Genomic DNA, 27,417 nt, shown 5'->3' on the forward strand with positions numbered 1-27,417 from the left:
AATAATATTTCAGCTCTGTCGATACATACAATGCAAGTGAATGGTGATCAAAAATTTGAAGCTCCAAACAGAACATAAAGGTGGCAAAAAATCCATGTTTAATCCATGTCTTCTGAAGCGATCTAATCGATTTTTGGTGAGAATAGATCTAAGTATAACAAATTTTTCACTATGCATCTTGCCATTGCAGTCTCTAGGCCCCATCAAGATTTCAAGCTCAATTACACTAAAGCAGCGTACACACATGCAGCGACTTCCAGTGACAAAGCGACTTCCACTCATTCATTGTCAATGAGAGCTGGCGAATTCCGACTAGATGTGGGCGTGGCGAGCAACACGATAAAGTTGAGAAAAGTTTAACTTCATGCAAATGAAGAGCGACTTTTGGGAGCGACAATCAATAGAAGGGAAGACTGTGTCATTGGAGCTCATGTCACCTGTCTCCTATGAGATACTGGAGTCTAGTGTAGATGAAGCAGCATTGTGATGGTTTTGTGAGCTATTTCACTGTTCTATGCGATTCATCTGTAACCATATACATGGACATAATAAAAAATGAAGTGTGGGAAAGAAACTGTTGGCAGTCTGAGTGAGTTTGATTCGTACATTGATAAATCGTTCATCTTTTATTAATGATACGATGCAATGAGCACTGCTGCAGTTCATATAAAACAGACTCTCCCCTGCAGAATATGCATGTTAGGGACAAGAAAACTGATTCATTGTCAAATTAGAAATAAATCTTAGTTTCATCGACATTACATCTCATCTGTGATCATATTTTCAAAAGACATTGCCATACGTGCAGTCTACCAATAACGTTAGAGCGACAGCAGTAGAAACGGCCACTGGGGACTTCACAGTATAGAGACTAGTGACATCAAGCGCTAAAGTTGCTAAAGTGTGTACGGGGCTTTAGTGCTTGAAGCATGCGCAGAGCGTTAGATGGCGTTAGGAAGTGTAATCAAGCTTGAAATCATGATCGCCAAGGAGACTGCTGATGTCAATATTTTCAAAAAAGGAGTTATATTTTGGTCTGTTCTCACCCCAAAACAATTGGATTGCTTCAGAAGACATGGATTAAACCATTGGAGACATTTGGATTACTTTTATGCTGCCTTTATGTGCGTTTTGGAGTTTCAAAGTTTTGGTTACCATTCACTTGCATTGTATGGACCTACACAGAAAATGTGTGTTCTTAATTTGTGTTCTGCAGAAGAAAGAAAGTCATAAACATTTGGGATGGCATGAGGGTGAGTAAATGATGAGAGAACTTTTAATTGTGGGGTGAACAAACTATTCCTTTTACAGTCCAGATTGCCTATACTGAGAGTGTTTATTGCTGCACCTGTACTAAGGTACAAAATGAAGAGAACTGACCAGATATTTACCTTGCGGTAAGTTAGGTATCGACCATGCGTTCTCCTCCCAGCGCGTAAGGACTGGCATGATGTAATGTGTTAGTGGTCTGTTAATAGAGCAGGATTTCTATTTTGACACCCCATCTGAACATCTAGCGACGCAACGCGACACAACTAGAAGTCCATTGTAATCAAGCTGCGCAAGCGTAGTTTTGTAGCGCGCTTGCAGTGAAAACCGGGAGTGAGACCGATCAAAGGTCGAGTAAGCAGAGAGCACTCTTTAACTCAACTTGTCTAACGTATCGTATTAGATCTCGTTGGGGCGAGGCTCTGACACCATCTTTAGAAAATGAGTCAGAAATGAGCCTCACAGCCTGCGTTCACTGCGTAACTCTCACATCGGACGCATAAGAGCGCACACGATCCAGCGTGTTCCCCTGGTTAACTTTTCTCGCTTGATCCGAGTCCAACACAAGACTGACAATGCCTAAGCCTGTGAGTATCTCTTTTCTTTCTATTAAACATTAAGCTATTTATTAGCCTACTGTACATACATTATATAGAACAAATGAGATAATGTCATACATGGAAACAAAGCCTACTGTAAATGTATAGCTAATAGGCCTACAGTATATACACAGTGCTTGAGTTTTAGACATGAGGTATCTTAATTCATTATTGAATTGAGTCATTGAAGTATTGTTGTTTTGAACAAGTAGCCCAATAATAATCGAATATATTAATGCATAGGTTTAGGTAGTATAATGCCATTATGATTCTATTTCTCAGATTGTATTACGATTTGATAAATACATTGCACCCTATTAATATGTCTTATTTAGTGGTTTTGCTTGCACTGTGTTTCATTACAATGTATTGAAATAGGCCTTTGCATATAAATGCCTGTAAAGAAGACTCACATTCCATTACATACAATTTACATTTAGCAATATAAATTTCAATATCACAATCAATATTTTGGGTAATCTTTTCTGAATGATAAGATCCATGATTTTTAAAGAAAAGAAAGCCTGTCTTGTGCTGTAAAGATTGGTCTTTAGCAATTAAAGCAAGATAAAGCAGCACTTTATTGTTATATTGCCTCAGCATTTTCCCCGCAGTTTTGACAGCAAAGAATGACTTATCTTATTAATGCTTACAATTAGTGGTTTTCTTCTAAATTACAGTGGCACCTTTATACCCCTTCTTTCAAAGAAGGTGGTAGTGAATACCTCAAACTTTAAGAAAACAATAACTATTCAAGTGATGGTTAACTTGCCTCAAGAAGACAAGTCTTTACACATTAACTAGACTTAGACAATGGCGATGAGTTCATGCTGTGTTCGAGGGCACAGAATGCTTTAAAGTAAAATATTAGCTAGATGCAGATTGTGCTGCACATTGAACATACTTTGTTGAATTGACTTTGGCATTTGAATGCCAGGATGTGATGTCATTAACATTCGAGAGAGGTTCCTTGTAATTCAACTTCATTGATCGTGATTTTTCTTTATGCAACCCTTAATATTTGGGATCACTTAAAAGATCTTTTAGTAATTAAAAAAAAAAAAAAAAACTGGGATCTTACAATACAATGATTTAAAAAAAGTATTTGGACACTTATGCTACACCTGATGAGTTTCACTGCATTTCAAAGAATCAAATCAAATGATATTTATTTGTTTGTAAGTGTTTAAATGATATATATATATATATATATATATATATATATATATATATATATATATATATATATATATATATATATATACAAAAATACAAAACAAGATCTGGTGGTGGACACTTTCTGGTTGTCAAACTTTGTGGGACGTGTCCATGGTTCATGTAAGGAACACCTTGGTACCAGTTGGTCAGAGTGATTGCAAATGAATAAGAAAAGTTAATGGATAATTAAAAGTTAATTCTGAGAAAAAGTCTAGCAGCTTCATTTGTTTGCAGATGCAACTTGATATTTTACTATTTTGTTATATTGCAATTAAATTCATACATTTTTAAGTGACCAAAACATTATTATTATTATTATTTTTGCCAAGAAAAGACTTAAAACTTAGAACCCTGGAAACCTGTGTTGAGTGCAAATGCATATCTGTGATTTGAGGGGAATGGAGTGTATACAGTAATGGCATCTTGTTAGGAACTTTATGCCCCCCATGGCAACTTTTAAAGGAATATTCTGGGTTCAGTATAAGTTAAACTCATATTGATTACCACAAAAATTTATTTCGAATCGTCCCTTCTTTTCTTTAAAAAAAAGAACAAATCAAGGTTACAGTGAAGCACTTACAATGGAAGTGAAAGTGGACAATTTTTGGGGGGTTTAAAGGCAGAAATGTGAAGCTAATAATTTTATAAAAACACTTATATTAATTATTCTGTTATTTTAGTGTTGTAGGGTTTGTTGACATTACATTGTCATGGCAACAAAGTTGTAAAATTGGCTATAACTTTACACAGAAAAGGTTAGTAAGTTATTTTGTCACACTAAAACAATGTTAAGACACATATTGTTTATGTCTTGTGGCTATACTTTTGAAACAGTAGGTATTTTAACGTTCAAAAATTGGCCCCCATTCACTTCCATTGTAAGTGCCTCACTGGAACCCATATTTTAGCTTTTTTTAAATAAAAGAAGGGGCAAGTCAAAATAAATTTTTGTGGTAATCAGTATTATGCCACAAATGCTGTTGATTGAGCTTAACTTGTATTGAACCCTGAATATTTCTTAAATCACTGTATGAATCTGTATAAATGTCAGAGGAGGCTGATCGCATAAAGCCTCCTCTCATTAGTGAATTGGCCATTCAAAATGGATATTTAAATGGCGCAAAGTCATCTGCTTCCATCCAAAATTCGTTCGAAAGATTAAAGCCTCCTCTCATTAGTAAATTGGCCAATCAAAATGGATATGTAAATGGCGCAAAGTCATCTGCTTCCATCCAAAATTCGTCCGAAAGAGTCAAGACTGATTTCTGAGTTTTTAGTTCTGAGTTCCGCATTCATAACCAATCATTATCAGTGGGAACCTGTCAAGCCAATCAGCTTTCAGTATCATGTCATGCGTCATCAAGTTTGCGTGTTGTTAACGTGACAGGTGAATAGAAATCTTTAAAACTGACCAAATATGAATGAAATACAACAAGTTATTGGAAGATCTAAAATAACATGAAAGACTGAATGACAGGATCATGTATAAATTCGACTTAATGAAGCAGTGGAGAAATGTAGTTCCTCTACACATACTGCCTGAGTAGATGTTGTAAATGGAATGGGGCCCTCCATTCATTTATAAATGTTTGCATTGATCATAATCAGTAGATGGCACTGCATGGTTTGTTCTGTTCGTTTACTGTATAGACTAGTGTTGGGATGGTGATCAGAAAGATTAAAACAAATTGGTAGTTATCAAGACTATCTTAAGACATCAGGGGCTGGAGATCATCTATGTTCGGGAGCATAATTACCAGCAAAAACACATTATAAAACATGATATTAAACCCACTGCAATGTTTTATTGGTTGGATCTTTCAATACTGATTTACATATTTTCCACCTTGGAAAATTCCCTCATGGACTGCCACTGGGTCACACTGAGTTCTGATGTATTTTGAGCCATTCTACTGGCTAGATGAAATATGTAGCTCTGGTAAATAGCTCATGGTTGCTAATGGAGATGGTGACTGCTGGATTAAACAGTGGCCCTCACGTGTGCTGTTCCATTGTGAGGACATATCCAACTGGAAGGACAAGCTTTAAAGATTAAGTCTCCATACTGGCATTGAGATTATTAATTTTATTTTCTGTGGATTACAACACATTGTATACAGTATGTGCCAAAAGTAAACCACTCAATAGATGCAGGAACACCATCATATCTCAGATTGTTGGCCTCTTATAGACAAGATCCTCAAACTCATAAGATATTTAATTCCTGAAAGCATAAGTGCTTCCTTTAAGTAGGCCACATGGGTTCAGATACCATACTAGTGAGACCTGTGACTTAAACTCTCTTGTGCTTTATCTAATGTTTCGTTGATGTACACTGATAGTCTTGCATACTCAGAATCCCCAACCTTGGACACTTTGTGCCTACTCTTTTTTGTTTTAATGTATTATGTGACAAGAAGGGCTGATCAGCGGGAAAGCGAGATAAAGGGGAGCCGGAGGGGCCAGTTAGAGAGAGAGAGAGAGAGAGACGCACGCGGCTGCGTTGCATGGACCACCGGCTGATGGAGTGGCCAGAAGGGCAGCATCTCCCCTCCAGAGATGAGGGGGAGTAGGTCAATCGGGCGGGGGAGGAGTGTGATGAGGAGGAGGGCGTGGCCGGGCCGTGAGGGTACATGCCTGGCGCTGAATCGGCTGATCAGCAGGAGAGCGAGATAAAGGGGATCAAGGGCAGGTTTATGATTTCTGCAACTGACCAACCCAGGGGCCCATTTAGATAATTTACTTAAAAAATTACATTTAATTGATTTTAAATCATAATTTTTAATTCATCCTAACAGAGCAGATGCACGCAAAAACGCATTCAGTGTGAACGGCCCCTAACTCATGGGCGAAACAAGTTCGGAAGTCCTGTATATTTTTTCATAAATAACAAACCTGAACCAAAGTCCTACTTGAAAAACTGCCCGGACCCGGTGGACCTCTAACTTGAACCGCTCTAAGAGCGTTGACAACAGCGTATTCATGCATGTACCCAGAACATCATGTCACCCCTCAAGCGGTTTTTGCAGAGCTTTCCTACCAGGGCAGGGGCCCCTCCGACGCCCGGGGCCCCACGCAATTGCATGGTGGTTAAAACCGGTACTGAAGGGGAGCCGGAAACACCAGTTCAAGGAGAGAGAGAGATGCAAGCGGCCGCGCTGCATGTGTGTCTGTGTGTCCTTATGTTTTATGTTGTTTTAAGTTTGAGTTTTGACATTACACTTACGTTGACTGTTCAGCCGGTTCCCGCCTCCTCCTTGCCTGTCCTTATACTGTTACATGTTATTTGCAACATCAGATCTCTAACTAAAATTTCCACTTAGAATATAAGTGCACCAATTTAAATTTATGAATTGATTTATGATAGATTTATGAAAGACCCTATGAAACAGCTTGACGAGCGCAGTTTTCTGTACTTTGTTGACTCATTTACAAGGAAGTTTGGGCAGGATGTATCTAAGGGCTTGTTCCTTTTTTAAACAGCCAGTAAGCTTTAGTTACATTACAGCCATGATTTGCTACTTGATTTTCGGTTGTTGGAGAGGGACATTTTCCTTCTAGAGAGCATATGATTTAACAAACATAGGTGTAGTTCAGCACGAGTCATTAATATTTTTGGTCCCTTTTCCCAGAAGTGAAAGGCTTTAAATTCTGCATATATCTGCTAAAGGTTAATTTTGTCAGCACAAACTTTTGTCTACACTTGCATATGGCCTCAGAGCTAATGGACATGGACTAAAAGCAACAAAAGTACAAGACTGAATTAATGGTGTATTAAAATAAGGATAGGTTTTGTTTAACTTTACTAGCACTAAGTGTTTGTAACAGAGGTAATGCATTGATTTTTAGTCTTTTTTTAATTCACATCCAAGCAGTGCATTTTGTTGCAACCGTGACAAATATCTAGTGTTGGGTCTAAACTGCAGATCATTTACTTGCTGAGGTGGCTTAAGACTATGATATGCCAGTGAGGGTTTAACAGTTATTGCATTGTGAGTATTGTAGTAGTTGCCACTTTTCTCATGATTTGAGGCACTGATGTTTCTGTGCCTAAATATCAATAAATTCTGGTTATGAGATTTTTTTCAATTCCATGCTTTGCCAACAGGCACCAAAAGGAAAGAAGCATTAGATAGAATTAATGTGCACATGTCTTGGTTACTCAAAAACATTTCTAACATTTGTTGCACATGTTGAAAAGGTTTATCTTTACAGCTCTAGAGTAAGCTCACATGAAGGTTGTGTAACTTTGACAATGCTTGTAAGGCTCTGCCAAGGTTCACTGGCTTGTTACGAAAGGTTGTGCAAAGTGTGCTGGACTGAGACGTGATCTTGAACAAGAGATTCGATTTGATTTTTTATTTCATATGTGTACAGAAAACCCCTAATTGTTTTACTACTTGCACACTACTTGCTGGGTATTTGTTTAAACAGTAGTTTTATTTGCAAGAGTACAGTACATGTTAAGTTCCAAAAGCATTGGAATGTTCATGTTCAATATTGAAATTTTTACTTTGTTAAATCTAAGGCTAAACCACATAGATCGGAAATTATATTAGAGTTTCACATATTAATACTGTCATACCTTGAAATATCTTTTGAATTTGTGCAAACCATCTATAGATGTCATCATCTGGAGAACATCACATAATACATACTGTATCTATCAGCAAGGCATTATTGACGTTGATTTTATGATTAGATGTAAAATGGATGCCATTACATGTCATCATAATACGTAGTTATAATCTTGCATACAGTAAGTCTGGCAGGTAATATCACATCTCTGTGACATCTCTAATTGACAGGGGTATGATGCAATTCAGGTGTTTGCCATCTGAAATATTAAAAAATATATATTTTAAGCACATTTTGTTTTACTCGGCCAACTAATGTCAACTAATAAGATTTCAGTACAAGTACCAAGTCATTTGTGGTGTAATATTCAAATACTTCGATCAGTGACAATGAAATACGCTTTTTTCTTTCTTTTCAATTTGTATTTGTTCTCTGCAGATCAATGTCCGCATCACCACAATGGATGCCGAACTGGAATTTGCAATACAGACGGTTACAACAGGCAAACAGCTCTTTGAGCAGGTAAGTTTCAGCTGCCGTACACTCAGTCAGTCCTGTACAATAAAGGAAACTGATTTTTGTAGTTTAATAGACCTTAGTCAGGGTAGACACCATATTTAAAATGTCACAAATGGAAATGAGTGAGGGATAGACGTACAGTCTGTTGTATAAGTTATATATATATATATATATATATATATATATATATATATATATATATATATATATATATATATATATATATATATATATATATATATATATATATATATATATATATATATATATATATATATATATATATATATGCAAATATGTACTGTATGTATATGGTGAACAAATATACAGTATGGTGTCTACCCTTACTAAGGTTCATAACCCAATCCCATTTTGAAAGTAAAAGAACGTTTTAACTCTCTGATGCATGGGTTCCACTACATACAGGTATTTGAAAGTCATTTTTAGCCATTCAAGGTGTGATGCTGTATCCAAACCTCCATGGATGACGTTTAACCCTTTTAATCGTTAAATGCATGGGTTTTTTGCTAAACATTACTACATACTCGGGTCTTTATTACTTCCACACTGAAATTTCATGAGACATAACTGGCTGGTATACACATGTATGTATTTTCTCAGGCACTTTTTGAGTCTAAATAGATGCACAACTTTATAATTTCAGCAGTACACCCAAATGGCAATAGCCATATTATACTGTTCATGTTTTACACTGGCTATAGTTTACTTCCATGTTGTTTCTTCATCAAATAGCAATGTCAATTGTAAATCAAGTCAATCACTGAAACACTAGCACCACCTTGAGTAAGAAATAGCATGTATAATATGTATGTGTACATGCATATGGAAAACTGATAATTCACTATTGTCACACATCAACATGATATAGTAGTCATTTGTATGAATATAATGTCATTTTTCTTGTAATAAATAAAAAATAAATATCATGTGATAGTAAAGGTATATATTATGAAATATTCACATGTAGTAATCATATAAATATGATTTATGGAAGCGAGAGAAAAAGGCGAAACTATTACATATATCGGGTCTTTTATGACCCTATACACGTTTAGTAAGTAAGCAGTTATAAAAAACATATTTATTTAGCAATTTAGCATTTATTTTATTTTTTTACACTATTCAGAAGAGAAAGGTTGAGGAATACTAAAGAGGTGTGGGCACAACTCCAGAAAATGAATGGATGAAAAAAATGGAGGTACAGGGGTTTGAATGATGTCCCGGGTCACTAAAGACCCGAAGTATGCATTAAAGGGTTAAACAGTTCTATATGACTGTTCTTTTTACTTGTCACTGTGATTTTTATTTATGAATAAATTAGGAATGATTATGTTCTTGTTATAAGAAACATTTAAATATTTTTTTTCCCTTTGTGATTTAAATATTCATGCATCATATTATTAAATTAGAAGAACTCACCATTAAAATCTCCTTTACCAAGACATTTAAATGCATTTGCATATACTTATGCATGCAATATGCACACTGATACTACTATGCACTACTTGTACTACTACTTCTGCTGTATATGCACTACTATAAGATGTAATATCACTAATTTGTTTCTATGACAATGACTTAAACTGTTCAGACTTGAAACTAATTGCAAAAGCATTCACTGTCACCTTAGTCACACCCAAAATCATTCTTTGGGGTAGTCACTAGGTGTAAATCATTTTTCAGATACTGTTCACATTAGTAATGCAGGACAACCTTGTTTTATGGTAATGTTTATGGTAAGACATGACATATGGAATATAACAGCAAGGTGGTGGACACCGTCTCTGCCTATTTGTTCACACCTAACTGATAAGGCATTAAAGTTGGGTGAATAATAGTTTTCCTCCCTGTTGATGGCATGAACTCTCAGCCAGGAGTTCCTATTTTAATCTTTCTCATATCTCACAAAAGGAAAAACCCTCCCATTGTTTGACCTATAACAATAACATCATGCTGCACTCTTGATATTTGTCTACTCAGTGCTGTGGTGATTTGGTGTAAATTGTTAAATATAGGTCATAAGAAAGGGTAATCAAAATGTTTTACTCACACATGTATTACTTTGTTATGTACTTGTAATTACAATAAGTTGAAAAATGTCAACAATCATAATTTTTTCCCGTCTTGCTGTGTTCAGGTGGTTAAGACAGTGGGCTTGCGTGAAATATGGTACTTTGGTCTGCAGTACATGGACAACAAAGGCTTTCTTACATGGCTGAAATTGGATAAAAAGGTATATGCTATTATTATATTATAAATATATAAATATATAATAATATATATAAATATTTGCGGGGCGCACCCGCAAACCGCACCCGAGCCCACTTGAAAAGGTGGTCTGGGGTACTTGGTTCGCTGCTAATATGAATGCAATCGTACCAAATCGTGGAAGTGAACCGCTATTGATGATGTATAATTATCATCATTGCAGGCTCCCGATCGCAGTTATTATGGTTTAATGCATTTTGTCATATCTGCTTGTGTCCAAATAAATCCACTTCAGAGAGCAGCTCATATTATTCACATCTCTTGCAATGCATCTACGGGCTCACGGCAGACAAACGCTTATATTCTTCACATCATTGCACATTCAGTGCATCCGTGGCAGACAAACATAACTGTCGTTTTGTGCATGTATAGTTTTGGTGGTAAATCCAAAGAGATGAATACTTCAATACACAGCGAAGCTGATGTCTTCTTGAGTTGTTGCCTAGTTACAGTAGTAAACAGCTGCCACTTGTAATACAGACTCACCTACATTTATGCACTTATTTCCACTTGATTAGCTTCCGGGGTAGCTCACCTCATAGAGTGTTGGACTTTGGATTTGACACTAGTCAAGCACGCAAGCTGAGACGTGAAACCAAAGTGTCATAGAAGTGACATTTGATGACGTGGTTGCTTCAAAAAATGTGCTTCTCAATTCTCATTTTGTTTTTGGACACTTTCGTTTAGGTTTAGGCATTGGTTAAGGGTTAGGATGTCTATTTTGTTCACCCCTCATTTGCTTTTAGGACATTTGCTTAGGTTTTAGGTTAAAGTTTAAGGTTAGGGAGGTACATTTTACTCATTAAAACCTCCATCTAAAACTCACGTTTAAAACCTCGTCTGATTACGACACCGTTTCACTCACTTTGGCACTTTTCATGATCCACCCTATTCCCAAGGGATAAAATCCTACCCTATACCTTTTTCTCGTTGAATATTATGTTTTACTTAATATGTCACATTACAGAAGAAATGTGGCTTGCAAACACCATTTCATGTTGACTTTAAGATTATTGATTATATTAAAGCTTGTTTGCTCTCATTTTATATATTTGTCTTATTTTATTGTATATCCATAATGTGTCTAATCACAGCATCTCAGTCAGACAACTACCCAACCATCATTTTTCATTCGGATTTCTAATAGGTATCCTCTCAAGAGGTAAAGCAAGAGAACCCTCTGCAGTTTAAGTTCAGGGCCAAGCACTACCCTGAAGACGTGGCTGAGGAACTGATTCAGGACATCACGAAAAAGCTGTTCTTCATGCAAGTGAAGGAAGCCATCTTGAGCGATGAGATCTACTGCCCTCCAGAGACGGCAGTGTTACTGGCCTCCTATTCTGTACAAGCCAAATTTGGAGACCACTCCAGCGAAATCCACAAAGATGGGTACTTAGCATCTGAGCGGCTGCTGCCCCAGAGGTATGCTATCTTGGCTAGACTGATCTCACAGTGAAATCAGAAACAGTTGATTGACTATTCTTTAGCTAAAAATCAGTCTCTGTGCTTACTGAAATTCAAAACACTGCCCCCAGTGGCCAAAGCGGTAAGTGTTGTTAGGCGTATGGGCTAATTGGGTAAATTGTTTTCAGTCGTACAGGCTGTAGTACAGTGAAGAGGAATACCTGTTTTATAAACTGTACACTACTACCCAAACCCAAAACACCAACCTAACCAAAATATAGTGTTAGAGGGAAAAATGCAACCTCCAAATCGCACTTGTCACTGATTATGCAAATGCGATTACTCCTTGGTTTCAACGTGGTCTCTAAACCTGGGTCTCCCACGCTGCTGATGCAACTTGGTTCTGGTCGCACCACAGGAAAAGGTAAACACACTGGAGTCGTTGCTAACATGTCTGAGAGGAGATGGTGCTTGTCAGTGAGTCCGTATAATGTGGCTGATCAAAAAAGTTCAACCCATTGAAATTGAAAACTTAAGTTTAATTGCTACCTTTAATTCTTAAGTAAAATAAAAGCAGTGCCAAAGTTACAACCTACAGTGATAAGTTTATTGCACTTTTATTGACCACTTTTGCATTACAGATGAGGAAAATTGAGTTGAAACTCTGAAAACTAGAAATTAAGTAAATTAGTAAAGTAGATAAATAAAAACAATAATTTTGTCATAGCATTACATTTACAGTGTATTTGCATAAGTTTTGAGGTTCAGGCCACACATTTGTTGAACTGCACTGAAAATCTTAAAAATGTCAATTTATTTTTATTTTATTTACATACTAGAGCACATTGCGTAATAGTGTTTATCCTGTGACCAAGACAGTTTTCATTTTGACGTGTGGTTCTGGCCATGGCTTGCCACATGTTGTGACAGTTTTATATTCTGTTATACAGAGTGCTCGACCAGCACAAACTCTCTAAAGAGCAATGGGAGGAGAGGATCCAGATATGGCATGAGGAACACAGAGGCATTCTTAAGTGAGTTTGACAAATATATACCACCAGTCAAAAGTTTGGACGCACCTATTTATTATCTATTATTACAATTTCCCACTCTTTAGAATAAGCATCAAAACTATTGAAAATCACAAATTGAAATGTGTAGTGACCAAAAAAATCTACATTTTCTCCAAACTTTGGACTGTTACTGTATATCCCTTTAGTGCTGTTCAAAATTGTAATCATCTTTTTGAATTCCTTGTCACTAGAGAAGATGCCATGCTTGAATATTTGAAGATCTCACAGGATTTGGAGATGTATGGCGTCAATTACTTCGACATCAAGAACAAGAAAGGAACAGACCTGTGGTTGGGAGTGGATGCTTTGGGACTTAATATCTATGAGAAAGATGACAGGTAAGCACTGTCAGATTTGTGAGGAAAACCAGTTCTAATTTAGAAATGCTGTCAGATCAGTCAGGGATATTGGGGTCAGAGTGGCAGCTGTCATGACTTTGTGGTCAATGATCTGCGGAGTCACTCTCCAAACCCACAAAAATCAGAGCTGTGAGGGTTCTGAGTCAATATGACCGCATGGTTGTTATTATTGGGAGGTCATTGCACCTAAGGCCTAATGTACCACAATGTTTGTGGTCTATCTGATATTAACTGACAATGCACAAAAAAGACATTAAACATTAAGGTTAACATTGTCAGTTCCTGAAATCATCTTGTGCTTCATTACGTAGATTGACGCCAAAGATTGGATTTCCATGGAGTGAAATAAGGAACATCTCATTCAATGACAAGAAGTTCATTATCAAGCCCATTGACAAAAAGGCCCCAGTAAGTCTTACATTTCACTCTTTGCATTAATTTTAGATTACAACAATGGATGTGTGTTATTTTCCAAAATTAAATGGGTATTTAATGCAAAACATGTCCGTTTTCTTTTTTTAATCACCATCAAGGTTTTAGGTTAAAATGCATAAGGGAATGGTGCTGTGACAGGTCACCATTTCTTTTAAACTTTTCACCATTTTGAACCACATTTCTGCCTTGACTAGTTCATTTTCAAACTTGTGTTTATCTTAAATCTAGTTAATTTTCTAGATCTTGTGGCATGAAAAAATTATCTTTAAAAGTACAAATATTCAATGTATTGCATGCGTAATAATTAACAAATTAGCAAATGCTGTTTCAAAGTTTCAGATGAAGTATATTATATCACACTGCACAACGTCAACTTCCCCAGAAGTAGGTCGACAACCCATATGCCATAGGTGTAGGAAACTGATTTTTAACCTCCTAAAATAATTATATCTGCAGAGTTTGAAGTATTATATGGCCCATAGTTGTGGCACTAATGTCTGATATTAGTCTAGGTCATACATCCAAACTGATCATGTTACTGTACCATTGGAAAACTACACCTCTCTCTCTCTCTCTCTCTCTCTCTCTCTCTCTCTCTCTCTCTCTCCCAGAAAAACGACTTATCTCATTTAGTTTCATTTACATATTATTGTTTGTTGTGCCCAAAGATAATTTTAAAGAGTCTTGTGACCAGTCTACAGGAAGGACCTCATATTTTTATTCCACATGATATTGCTTTTCAACCTTGCCTCAAGCTGCCTGACTCATATTGCTTCCAATTATTACTTTAAATATTCCAATTAATGTGCAAATATTCCCTAAAAAGGCGGAATTGGTCTTTCATACCAGCTTTCTTTCATATGTTGAATACAATTTAAAAGAATATTCCAGGTTCAATACAAGTTAAGCTCAGTGGACAGCATCTGTGGCATAGTGTTGATTACCAAAAAAAAGAATAAAAAAATTCAGATTTAATAATAAAAGCACAAATCATGGTCATAGTGAAGCACTTACAATAGAAATGAATGAGGCAAATTTTTGATAGTTTAAATGCAGAAATAAGAAGCTTATAATAAAAAAATTCACTTATATTAATTCTTCTTTTACAACTTGTGTGAAGTTGTTTGAATCGTCATTTTTACAGCTGTTTTAGGGTTTACAGAGTTACGTCCTCATGCCAGTGAAGTTAGGTTAGTTAGTTTTTATTAGGTAGTACTTTTCACAGAAAAGACAAGCAATTTTATCACACTAAAATCATGTTAACATGCATATTGTTTACATCTTTGTCACATATTCCCTGTTTATGTGTTGACTTTTGTTGAAATTCTTGTTTAGTTCCTGTTTCCTGTTAGTTTGTAGTCCTTTTGTAGTTTCATTTTATGATTGGTTTTCCCCTGATTGTTTCCACAGGTGTTCCTCGTTCCCTTGTTTGCCCCCATGTATTTAAGCCCTTGTTTTCCCCTGGTTTCTTTGTCAGTCTTTACATGTGTTGTCATGTTCTGTGCCTGGTTTCCCATGTTTTCGTTTCATTCTGAGTTACTTTGTTCATCTTTTGTTTTTCATTAAAGCTGCATTTAGATCCTCATTCCTTGTCTGCCTCGTTATAGAAAGACTGACCATCCGAAATGGATCTAGCAGCGTGCTTTGTCCAGTTGAGCCGAGCAAACTTATCAATTAGAGAATACTCTCTTCTGTTTAGCACCGTTGCCAGATACACAGGATTTACCGATTCCCACTTGAAGTCCTTGTATCAGATCGGTCTCCTAGCTCACAAGTGGAGGGAATTGCCAGAGACCGGTGATTACACGTGGGAGGAATATGTGGAGTTAATTTCAGAGACATTCGCTTCAGAGGAACCTCCTCTCAACCCCGTTTCCGAGTCTTCCACACCTCAGCCTGTTCCATGTCATGCCACAGCTACACCTGAGTCTGCTCCACGCCATGTCACCACCAAGTTTAAGTCTACTCCACGCTATACCACAACCCAGCCTCCCACAGCCCTTGTTTCAAAGTTAAATTATCCACCACTTATGTCAGTGCATAGGGTTATGAAGACCCTACCTCACAGCTTGTCAGTACTCGCGCCTGCCACGGCCAACCAGCCCACACCTGCCACGGCCAATGAGCCAACGGCCACGCCTGCCACGGCCAACGAGATAGAAGCCTCGTCCGTCCCAGTGCTGGCGTTGCCAACTTCGGCTATCCAGAGGAGGAGGAAGAGAAGAAAAGTTTCTGTACCCAAGTCTCTTCCCGTGTACACGACCACGGAGGTCGTTCCTGAGTCTCCTCCCATGCCCACGACCACGGAGGTCGTTCCCAAGTCTCCTCCCATGCCCACGACCACGGAGGTCGTTCCCAAGTCTCCTCCCATGCCCACGACCACAGAGGTCGTTCCCGAGTCTCCTCCCATGCCCACGACCACGGAGGTCGTTCCTGAGTCTCCTCCCATGCCCACGACCACGGAGGTCGTTCCCGAGTCTTCTCCCATGCCCACGACCACGGAGGTCGTTCCCGAGTCTCCTCCCATGCCCACGACCACGGAGATCGTTCCCGAGTCTCCTCCCATGCCCACGACCACGGAGGTTGTTCCCGAGTCTCCTCCCATGCCCACGACCACGGAGGTCGTTCCTGAGTCTCCTCCCATGCCCACGACCACGGAGGTCGTTCCCGAGTCTTCTCCCATGCCCACGACCACGGAGGTCGTTCCCGAGTCTCCTCCCATGCCCACGACCATGGAGATCGTTCCCGAGTCTCCTCCCATGCCCACGACCACGGAGGTTGTTCCCGAGTCTCCTCCCATGCCCACGACCACGGAGGTCGTTCCCGAGTCTCTTCCCATGAACATGACCACGGAGGTCGTTCCTGAGTCTCTTCCCATGTTCGCGACCATGGAGGTCATTTCCCATTCATCCAAGACTCTTTGTCTCGAGCCTGCCATGGCTCCGCCTTCCACTGCTTCGCTCCCAGAGCCTGCTCCTTCCACGGCTCCGCCCTCAGAGCCTACTCCGCACCTAGAGCCTGCTCCTACTATGGCTCCGCCCCCAGAGCCTGCTCTGCCTTCCACAGCTCCACCCCCAGAGTCTTCCACGGCTCCGCCTGCTCCCCCAGAGACTATTCCTCCAGCGGCTCCGCCTGCTCCCCCAGAGACTCCTCCTTACAGCGGCTCAGCCACCTGACCCAGTCCCTGTCCTGCAGCTGCCTCCCAGGCCTCCTGACCCTGTCTTGGCCCTGCAGCCGCCTCCCAGGACTCCTGACCCAGTCCCCACCTTGAGGTCATCTCCTTGGTCTCCTGGCCATCCGCCTGATCTGCTCTGGTCTCCTTGGTCTCCTGGTCATCCGCCTGCTCTGGTCTCCTCGGTCTCCTGGCTGCCCGCCTGATCTGCTCTGGTCTACTTGGTCCTCCAGTCCTGCAGCGTCACTCTGGCTCTCCATCCCTCCAGCTCCGCCTTGGTTTCAAACCTCCCTGACTTTGCCTTGTTCCTCTGCTCCCCTTGCCCCTTGTACCCCCCTGAACTACCTGTTTTCCCCCACACTCCATGGACAATTTGTTTTTATTTTTTGGAGTGTCTGGAATCTGCTCCTTAAAAGGGGGGCTCTGTCACATATTCCCTGTTTTTGTGTTGACTTTTGTTGAAATTCGTTTAGTTCCCATTTCCTGTTAGTTTGTAGTCCTTTTGTAGTTTCATTTTATGATCTGTTTTCCCCTGATTGTTTCCACAGGTGTTCCTCGTTCCCTTGTTTGCCCCCATGTATTTAAGCCCTTGTTTTCCCCTTGAATCTTTGTCAGTCTTTACATGTGTTGTCATGTTCTGTGCCTGGTTTCCCATGTTTTTGTTTCGTTTTATTTTGTTTAGTTACTTTGTTCGTCTTTTGTTTTTCATTAAAGCTGCATTTAGATCCTCATCTGCCTCATTACAATCTTGCAGCTATGCTTTTGAAACAGTGAGTATTTTAACGTTTAAGTAAGGGCCCCATTTGCATCCATTCTAAGTGCCTCACTGTAACCTTGATTTTTGCTCTTTTTTAAAGAAAAGGAGGGACAAGTCAAAATTTGTGATAGTCAGCATTATGCCATAAATGCTGTTAATTGAGCCTAACTTGTATTGAATCTGGAATATTCCTTTAAGCAGAATGCTTGGAAAACATTTACCCCATTATTTATGCTTACAACATTATTAAATGTGTCACATACTTTACTCGCTCTTGGTCTTCCAGGACTTTGTGTTCTATGCATCGCGCTTGCGCATTAACAAGCGCATCCTGCTGTTGTGCATGGGAAACCATGAACTTTACATGCAGCGCAGGAAACCTGACACTATTGAGGTGCAGCAGATGAAGGCACAGGCCAGAGAGGAGAAACACCAGAGACAGATGGAGAGGTGAGGAAGCGCCATTCATTGCTCAGAGTGCATCATTACATAGGAAAGACAAGCTGCCCTGTTTGGCACCGCAAGAAACTGAGCAGGTCAGGACAGATCATCACCACTTTAAATTTTATAATCAAATAAAAAATTTTAATTATCAGAATCAGAACGAGCTTTATTGCCAAGTATGCTTACACATACAAGGAATTTGTCTTGGTGACAGGAGCTTCCAGTGTACAACCATACAAAAACAGCAGCAAGACATAGATGATAATAATAAAAAATAATTATACACATACGTACAGACACATACATACATGCATACACACACACACATACATACAATACAATTATATCTGTTGATCCATATATGTACACAAGTGTGTTTGTGTGTACTTGGATCTTAAAGATCTTAGATATTAGCCCTGCTGAGAAAAAAAAAAAAAAAAATCTCCAGCTTAAACCAGCCTTAGATGGTTTGTTGGTCTTATCTGGTTAAAGATGGTCTCCTAGCCTGGCCAATTTGGTGCTCAACTGATTTAGTTGGGATTCAAGCTGGTCTCCCTACCTGATCAGCTAAAAAAGGCCCTAAACCCCTTTAAAACCAGCCAACAGACCAGGCTGAGAGACCAGCTATTCAGCTTGGGTGGGGGCGGGGGTCGTTGGGTTTTTTTGGCAGAAAAATTAAGAAGAGAAAAACATTTACTGATTAACGTGTCCTCATACTTACAGATAAATGCCTTTGCCCAGGGCCCCCCTCCATTTGTCTGAAATAATTTGGAAAAGTGTATGCTGGTTTGTCTAGCTGACATTGGATGATTACAAATTGTATTCTACAAATATCTAAAGCATTCAAACTTTTTCTGGTTAAGCTTTCTTGTGTGCAACAATGGGCCTTGTTGTTTTGCTCATGGTGCATCATCAGAGGGCCCTAGCGATCAGCTCGCCGTATTTGCCGAGGGTCCCAGGGGCCCTAGTGGTAATCTTGCACTGCATGTACCAAAGGCCCTGGTGTTTAGCTTCTTTGGCAGTCTTGGGCTGGGTGGCCTAAGGCTTTGGAAGTCCCTGGTAGTCTGAATACTGGTCCTATTGGCCCAGGCCATAATCCAGCCTTTCATTTGCCATCAGTGTAAATAACTAAAAAGGCTAAAGTGTTTTTAAGGTAAAGACACATTTGATTTGATTTGATTTTTTTCCCTAAACACTAAATAGCAACAAAAACTACCACAGCATTTTCCTGTTTGTCACTATGCACTGCAATGATAAATACTTATTTGTCATTTTCAGTTTTGTTCAAGGTGATTAAAGTTTTTTAATTAATAAGAAAGGATCGTATTTTGGGTGAAAAGCTCCCATTCTGCAGGGGCTAAAGGCCCCCCTTAAAACACATTGTTATTCTTAAGTGGGGCAAATAGATTTGTTCTGAAGAATGATCAAAGTGGGCTCACATTGACTGATCCAATCACAAGGGAGATTTATTTGTTAACTGGGTACTAGACTGAAATTACCAGGAAATGGCACATCCCATTCTGAACTGGTTGTTTTGAATATGTATTATCTTAATTTGTTGCTCAAACAAAACAACAACAACAACAACAACAACAAAAAAAGCATGTTGATGTCTTAAGGATTTTGAAAGTTGACAAATTTTTACCTATAACAATTGCTGCTGTATCTACACTAAATCACTATAACCACCCACACTTGGATTAAAAGGACCCCCCCCCCCCCCCCCCCGCTTTATGAATTGATATCAAAATAACCTCTTGTTATTAATTCTTTTTACACAAATTATGTTGCTCCAATATTATTTCCCCCCCGATCTTGATACACTTTGCGACAAGAAAAAGCATTTTCCTTAATCCATTTTTAAATGTGTCACATTCTGTATGAGGATGCTAGCTATTTGTTTTCTTCCCAGGGCCCAGCTAGAAAATGAGAAGAAGAAAAGAGAGGCAATAGAGAAAGAAAAAGAGAAGGTGGAGAGAGAGAAGCAAGAGATGATGATGAAGCTGTACCAGTTTGAGGAGCAAACCAAAAAGGTTGAGAGAGGTAAGAAAATTTAATGAGCAAATTATATCTGAGATGAAGTAATTCAACATGATAAAGTATAACAGTATTTAAGCAAGGAATATTGTACAGTTTTCTAGTTGTTACAGCAAAATAAATCCTTTCAGTGTCATCAGGACTCTGCTGTGAATCAGAGGAGTCTTATCACCCTGATGGGGTTTAGTTTGCTATAATAACAGGTTGACTGTACCTTATACAGCTTTTTACATAGCTACTTACCAAATAAATACATAAATAAACATTTTAGTTATATAATGATTGTTATTAAAATTATTTTCTTATGAAAGATGACAGATCATGTATGATAGACTAGCAAATAAGAAAATGGATTGGCTGGGACAACCTTCAATATAGTTTCTATTGTTGTACAGTATATTAGGTTATCTATAGGATTATTTTATATTGTTTTTATATGTTATCATTATACAAAATATTTTACTGCAGAAACACTGACTCAACAGTTAGAATCAAGTGTTCCAGAGAGCCATGTAATAAGCTTGATTATTAGTCACCGATATATATGTACAGGTGCATCTCAATAAATTAGAATGTCGTGGAAAAGTTCATTTATTTCAGTAATTCAACTCAAATTGTGAAACTCGTGTATTAAATAAATTCAATGCACACAGACTGAAGTAGTTTAAGTCTTTGGTTCTTTTAATTGTGATGATTTTGGCTCACATTTAACAAAAACCCACCAATTCACTATCTCAACAAATTAGAATACATCATAAGACCAATAAAAAAAACATTTTTAGTGAATTGTTGGCCTTCTGGAAAGTATGTTCATTTACTGTATATGTACTCAATACTTGGTAGGGGCTCCTTTTGCTTTAATTACTGCCTCATTTCAGCGTGGCATGGAGGTGATCAGTTTGTGGCACTGCTGAACTGGTATGGAAGCCCAGGTTTCTTTGACAGTGGCCTTCAGCTCATGTGCATTTTTTGGTCTCTTGTTTCTCATTTTCCTCTTGACAATACCCCATAGATTCTCTATGGGGTTCAGGTCTGGTGAGTTTGCTGGCCAGTCAAGCACACCAACACCATGGTCATTTAACCAACTTTTGGTGCTTTTGGCAGTGTGGGCAGGTGCCAAATCCTGCTGGAAAATGAAATCAGCATCTTTAAGAAGCTGGTCAGCAGAAGGAAGCATGAAGTGCTCCAAAATTTCTTGGTAAACGGGTGCAGTGACTTTGGTTTTCAAAAAACACAATGGACCAACACCAGCAGATGACATTGCACCCCAAATCATCACAGACTGTGGAAACTTAACACTGGACTTCAAGCAACTTGGGCTATGAACTTCTCCACCCTTCCTCCAGACTCTAGAACCTTGGTTTCCAAATGAAATACAAAACATGCTCTCATCTGAAAAGAGGACTTTGGACCACTGGGCAACAGTCCAGTTCTTCTTCTCCTTAGCCCAGGTAAGACGCCTCTGACGTTGTCTGTGGTTCAGGAGTGGCTTAACAAGAGGAACACGACAACTGTAGCCAAATTCCTTGACACGTCTGTGTGTGGTGGCTCTTGATGCCTTGACCTCAGCCTCAGTCCATTCCTTGTGAAGTTCACCCAAATTCTTGAATCGATTTTGCTTGACAATCATATGGCTGCGGTTCTCTTGGTTGGTTGTGCATCTTTTTCTTCCACACTTTTTCCTTCCACTCAACTTCCTGTTAACATTCTTGGATACAAAACTCTGTGAACAGCCAGCTTCTTTGGCAATGAATGTTTGTGGCTTACCCTCCTTGTGAAGGGTGTCAATGATTGTCTTCTGGACAACTGTTAGATCAGCAGTCTTCCCCATGATTGTGTAGCCTAGTGAACCAAACTGAGAGACCATTTTGAAGGCTCAGGAAACCTTTGCAGGTGTTTTGAGTTGATTAGCTGATTGGCATGTCACCATATTCTAATATTTTGAGATAGTGAATTGGTGGGTTTTTGTTAAATGTGAGCCAAAATCATCACAATTAAAAGAACCAAAGACTTAAACTACTTCAGTCTGTGTGCATTGAATTTATTTAATACACGAGTTTCACAATTTGAGTTGAATTACTGAAATAAATGAACTTTTCCACGACATTCTAATTTATTGAGATGCACCTGTATGTATATATATATATATATATATATGTATATATATGTATATATATATAAATATTTCACACACACATATGTACATAGATACTATAGATAGATAAATAAATAGATAGGACAAATGATTAAGCAAGCTAAATTTAACTGGATTTAATGTACGTATGCAAAATGTCTGCCAGTTCAACCCTACTCAGACTTGGCACATGCAACAAATGATGTGTTATAGCTGAATGATTGCTGCTCCCTTCTGGTTGGATTTGTGTATTGCTCAGATCTGCAAGAACAGTTTGAAAGGGCCCGAAAATTGGAGGAGGAGAGGAGAAGGGTAGAGGAGGAGGCAGTACGACTGGAGGCTGAACGAAAGGCAGCACTGATGGCTAAAGAAGAGTTGACCAGGAGAGCTGAAGATCAGATGAAAACTCAGGAGCAGCTGGTGAGCACCTTAAACAGTGGAGATCAGTAACAAACTTTCTGTTTTCTGCCAATTTGTGTAAAAGAACATCTGGGGAAAATATTTTGAATCTAAAGTGAACTGGAGTAGAGGCTGCTGATGATGATACCATGCTGATGTTGTTTTTAAAGGCAGCAGAGCTGGTCGAGTACACAGCGAAGATTGTCCTGCTAGAGGAAGCCAAGAGAGTGAAGGAAGAGGAAGCCAATGAATGGCAGAACAGGGTGAGTTGCAAGCTGATATATTTAGGCTCATAAATAATAATATTAACTTAAAAAGGGGCCATTGATATATATTTTTTTATATTTCAAAGAGATGATGCAACAAATATAGAACAAGTTACACATATGTATTTCCTAAGGCATGTTTTGAGTCTAAATAGATGCACAAGTTTCATATTGAGTGTCAGTAGTACACTCAAATGACAATAGCTATATTATACTGTTCATGTGTTGTACTTGCTATAGTTTATTTCCACAATTCTTCATCAAATAGCAATGTCAAATATAAATCAAGTCAATCAATTCAGTGAGCTCTATTGGCATGACTGTAGTACATACAATATTGCCAAAGCTGTTGATTTTTGTAACAGTGAATCAAACAGTCAATCACTGAAACATCAGCGCCACCTTGAGTAAGAAATAGCATGTATAATATGCATGTGTACACACATATGGAATCCTGATAATTCACACTTGTCACACAGAAAATCAATGTGATAGTAGGTAGTTGTATGAATATAGTACTTATTTGTATTGTAATACACAAAGAAATAAATATCATGTGATAGCAAACTTATATATTATGAAATAATCATAAAAATATTATTTATGGAAGCACAAAAAAGTAACACTATTACATATCTCGGGTTTTTAATGGCCCTATACATTTTTGGTAATTAAGCAGTTTTATATATATATATATATATATATAAAATTGTTTCCAAGTTAAATTATCCACCACTTATGTCGGTGCATAGGGTCACGAAGACCCTTCCTCACAGCTTGTCAGTACTCGCGCCTGCCACGGCCAACGAGATACTACGAGTGTGTGTGTTTTTTATTTTTTTTGTGGCAATTTTGTTGCACTATTCATAAGAGAATAGTTGAGGAATACTGAAGAGGTGTTGGCATAACTCCAAAAAAAAAAAAATAGATGAGGAATAGGGGGTGGAATGAGGTCCCGGGTCACTAATGTCCGAGGTACTGTATGCATTCAAGGGTTAAAGGATTAGTTCACCTCAAAATGAAAATTCTGCCATTCACCCTCATAGTGTCCCAAATCACTTTCTTTCTTACATGAAACACTAAAGGAGATGTTCGGCAGAATGTTAACCTTTGTTACCATTTACTATCACTGCATTTTTCCTTTATACAATGAAAGTGGTGGTAACTGGGGCCCACCTGGGCCCACCTTTTTGTAGCCTACATATATTTTGTAGCTTTAATGAAACTATGGACTAAAACAATATTGACAGTTTGACACCTTTTCACATTACACAGCACTAGATGAAGTTTATAAGAGTTATCTTTCTCAAAAGCCTGCTGTGGCAGTATCATGGCGTAGTGATGTAGGGAGGAATACCCCCACTTGGACGGCTATTTTTCCACAGAGAAAATAGGATGCATTTAACAAAAATGATATTATCTTCTGAAAGCTACAGCATCTTTGCTTGGGAGTGGCAACAGAGGCAGGTGGTTGCACACGCTTTTGTATTGAACCCAGAACGTTCCTTTAATAATCCATCTTGGGAGTAGGTTTTCTCATACAATTTTTCTTAAAGGTTATCCATTTAAAGTGTAATCCCATAAATAGTGACAATATGGTTACATTCTTGTCTTAATAATTGAATCTGCTCCTCTCAGGCTAAAGAGGTGCAGGATGACCTGGTAAAGACCCGTGAGGAGTTGCAGAATGTAATGGCGTCCCCTGTGGTTGCCTCCATGGCTGCGCCTTTGGCTGCGCCTTTGGCTGCGCCTATGGCTGCGCCTTTGGCTGCGCCTATGGCTGCGCCTATGGCTGCGCCTATGGCCGCTCCGATGGAGGAACCTTTGGAGAGATTTGAGAATGAGCATGATGATCATGAAGAGAACAACAGCACCTACAGCGCTGAGCTCCAGGTGGAGGGCATAGAGGACCACCGTAATGAGGAAGAGCGCATTACAGAGGCAGAGAAGAACGAGCGTGTTCAGAAACAACTCATGGTAACTTATGCATGCATGTATAGTATATATGTATATAACAGCTAAAATTATGTATGGATTAGTAATAGAGGTAGACTGATATATCCATTTTACTGATTAATCGGTGCCGATAGTTACCTTGTGGAACAATCGGTTATTGGCCGATAGTTTTTTTCATTCCTCTGTAGCTGGTGCTGGAGGATTCTACAGTAAGAACAGCTTGTTTCTACAGTGGCCTCTAGAGGCGAAATAAAAACTATTACTGTATGTGGGGATTTGCTGTATTTTAAATATTTCATCATAGACCATATTTATCCATATTTTTGTCCTCACTTCAGTGCACATCTGGGATTTTATTATTTTAGACTTTTGAAGCCTTTATGTCTGTACCCATCACAGTATGGAAAGACTAATAATAATAATAATAAAACTATTCTTCCGCCACCTTAGTTATCGGAATCTGCAAAATCCACTATCGGTCGACATCTAATTAGTAAAGTAGGTGTTTTGAGTTATCCTGCTGACTCGTATCTGTTGGCTATGTTCAGTACAACACACTAGCATACTGCTCTTACTGTTTCTGCATTATATAGTATGTAAACTATGCAAAGTATACAGATTTTCTGTATGCACAGAGTACCAGATAATCTACTACATTTGGCAAAATGTGATAAATGGACCAAAAATAATTACTGTCTCTCTTTTTTGACTCATTGTTTGTCCAGACTGTGCAAAGGTTAAAATTTAATAGTCACTGCATGCACTAAAAAAAGTGGTAACAACTGTTGCCACAAGGATCTACGTCTACTTTATTTAACCCATAATTTATTCAGTTGGCGTAACCTAATTTGTCAGATTAAATAAATGTTTTTGACTTGAAATTTTGGGTTGCCTGACAATTTTGTATTTTTTTTTTTTTTTCAGTATGGAGGTAGAAAATTATGATTTGTTCACTTAACAGTTTCGCTCATTAGCAAAGGTCTGAAACACAACTAGTGTGGATTATACAGTGTTTCAGTTTCAAATCTTTGATTACACCTCCCACTTTCCTCTACTGTTATTTTCACTAGTCTAGTGAGTGACTATATTTATTTATTTATTTATTTTTTGCAGGCCCTGAGCTCTGAGCTGGCCGAGGCCCGAGATGACACTAAGAAGACTCAGAATGACATTCTGCACAATGAAAATGTACGAGCCGGGAGGGACAAGTACAAGACGCTTCGTCAGATCCGAATGGGCAACACTAAGCAAAGAATTGATGAGTTTGAAGCCTTGTAATGCTGATAAACCCTTTGATAAACCTCTACAAACAGCAGCACTCTGCTCATCTCCCCCATTACTGTTCAATGGTGAATTTGTCTAATTATCCCACATGGTCTCACTTATTTACATAACTCCAGTAAAATGTGTACACACAACACAAGTAACTTGTATTCATTTGACCAAAAAATGTGTGCATTGTGACCACTGTCAAACATATGTTTACATTGTCAAAATGTGCCTTCGACGCTCAAGATCCTATTTATGCTAATTGTGCCAAAGCTTTTGGCTTGAGAAATCATTTATCTGTTGCCATCTTTTATTGAAGTTTTTTGAAAGATCATTTATATTACTCAGAAGGCTGTATTTAGTGCCATGAACACCATACCGTCCTCTAAAAACGGAAGGTTTATAGGTGAAAAGGACAAATCCATGAATCAGCTGGTGCAAATATGCTATGATAAATAATTATGAAGAACTTGAATGTGATTGACTTGTTTGTTATGGCCACTACTTAATGTTTTTTGTTTTTTTGTTTTTTAAAGAAAGCTACAGAGCAAATTAGATTTGTATCTTTCCGTGTAAAATACAAAAAATATATGAAATTGTTTAATGATTTGAATTTCATCTGCTGTCTATGTCTATCAGTTACTATGACAAATGAATGGTCAAACATGGTTAAAGGGATAGGTTGCCCAAATATGGAAATAACCAAACCCATCTAACATGTTTTTTCAACTTTATAACACAAAATGAGATGTTAGGCAGAATGTTCTTTCTTTCACACAAGGAAAGGAATGGGGAACGAGGCTAACTTTCTTCCTAACTAAGTCATACGAGTTTGGAATAATATGAGGGTGAGTAAACGCTAACAGAATTTTCATTTTTGGGCAAAATAAATGTACTTACTACTGCCAAAGAATTAAATGTTTTACATCAACCTGTTTGACAAATGTATTGGCAGAGGTCTGTGCCACATGCCGTAATGTTTCATGTCTTATGTTGATCAAACAACTGTTCAGTTTTGCAAAGAAAAAAGAATTACTGCAATCTGGGACTTGTTTTACAAACACAACACCACTCTCAGTCTTGACAGTGAAATCATTTGAAATAACGGAAAGGTTTGCCTTGTCTATTTACCCAGATGTCCTTCATGTATATTGTGACCATTAAAGAACCTAAAGTGCCATTGGCGATGATGCACAGAAAGGCTGTTAAAAGGTTATGAAAAGTGTGCGCCAGCACGAGC

General features: G+C 38.4%; 2 protein-coding genes across 3 annotated transcripts; both read left to right on the forward strand.

Annotated features, from left to right (window-relative positions):
• Positions 1-1,532: 1,532 nt before the first annotated feature.
• Positions 1,533-27,357, forward strand: LOC127411222 (ezrin-like). 2 transcript variants are annotated; one of them, XM_051646630.1, is made up of 13 exons: positions 1,533-1,856; positions 8,103-8,186; positions 10,342-10,437; positions 11,620-11,894; positions 12,827-12,910; positions 13,141-13,287; positions 13,620-13,716; positions 17,959-18,122; positions 20,029-20,159; positions 22,547-22,707; positions 22,857-22,949; positions 24,591-24,929; positions 26,022-27,357. In XM_051646630.1, the coding sequence occupies exons 1-13, from the start codon at positions 1,845-1,847 to the stop codon at positions 26,184-26,186; spliced, it is 1,848 nt and encodes a 615-aa protein (XP_051502590.1). In that variant the 5' UTR covers positions 1,533-1,844; the 3' UTR covers positions 26,187-27,357. The 2 variants fall into 2 exon arrangements, with proteins under 2 accessions (XP_051502590.1, XP_051502591.1); XM_051646631.1 differs by lacking the exons at positions 1,533-1,856; positions 10,342-10,437; positions 11,620-11,894 and having other exon boundaries at positions 8,128-8,186.
• LOC127411228 (proteoglycan 4-like) lies at positions 13,944-17,934 on the forward strand. The gene is made up of 2 exons (XM_051646643.1): positions 13,944-16,091; positions 16,131-17,934. The coding sequence occupies exons 1-2, from the start codon at positions 15,369-15,371 to the stop codon at positions 16,917-16,919; spliced, it is 1,512 nt and encodes a 503-aa protein (XP_051502603.1). The 5' UTR covers positions 13,944-15,368; the 3' UTR covers positions 16,920-17,934.
• Positions 27,358-27,417: the final 60 nt, after the last annotated feature.

Source organism: Myxocyprinus asiaticus, chromosome 20, assembly GCF_019703515.2.
Source record: "Myxocyprinus asiaticus isolate MX2 ecotype Aquarium Trade chromosome 20, UBuf_Myxa_2, whole genome shotgun sequence".
Taxonomy (NCBI): domain Eukaryota; kingdom Metazoa; phylum Chordata; class Actinopteri; order Cypriniformes; family Catostomidae; genus Myxocyprinus; species Myxocyprinus asiaticus.

Bases quoted from the DNA above. Each gene is read 5' to 3' on its own strand.
- LOC127411228 (XM_051646643.1), top strand. From the start codon at position 15,369: ATGGATCTAGCAGCGTGCTTTGTCCAGTTGAGCCGAGCAAACTTATCA. The intron at 16,092-16,130 runs GTCGTTCCCAAG...ACGACCACAGAG, and splicing joins CCATGCCCACGACCACGGAG to GTCGTTCCCGAGTCTCCTCC.
- LOC127411222 (XM_051646630.1), top strand. The intron at 18,123-20,028 runs GTGAGGAAGCGC...TTTTCTTCCCAG, and splicing joins CACCAGAGACAGATGGAGAG to GGCCCAGCTAGAAAATGAGA. The intron at 24,930-26,021 runs GTAACTTATGCA...TATTTTTTGCAG, and splicing joins GTGTTCAGAAACAACTCATG to GCCCTGAGCTCTGAGCTGGC.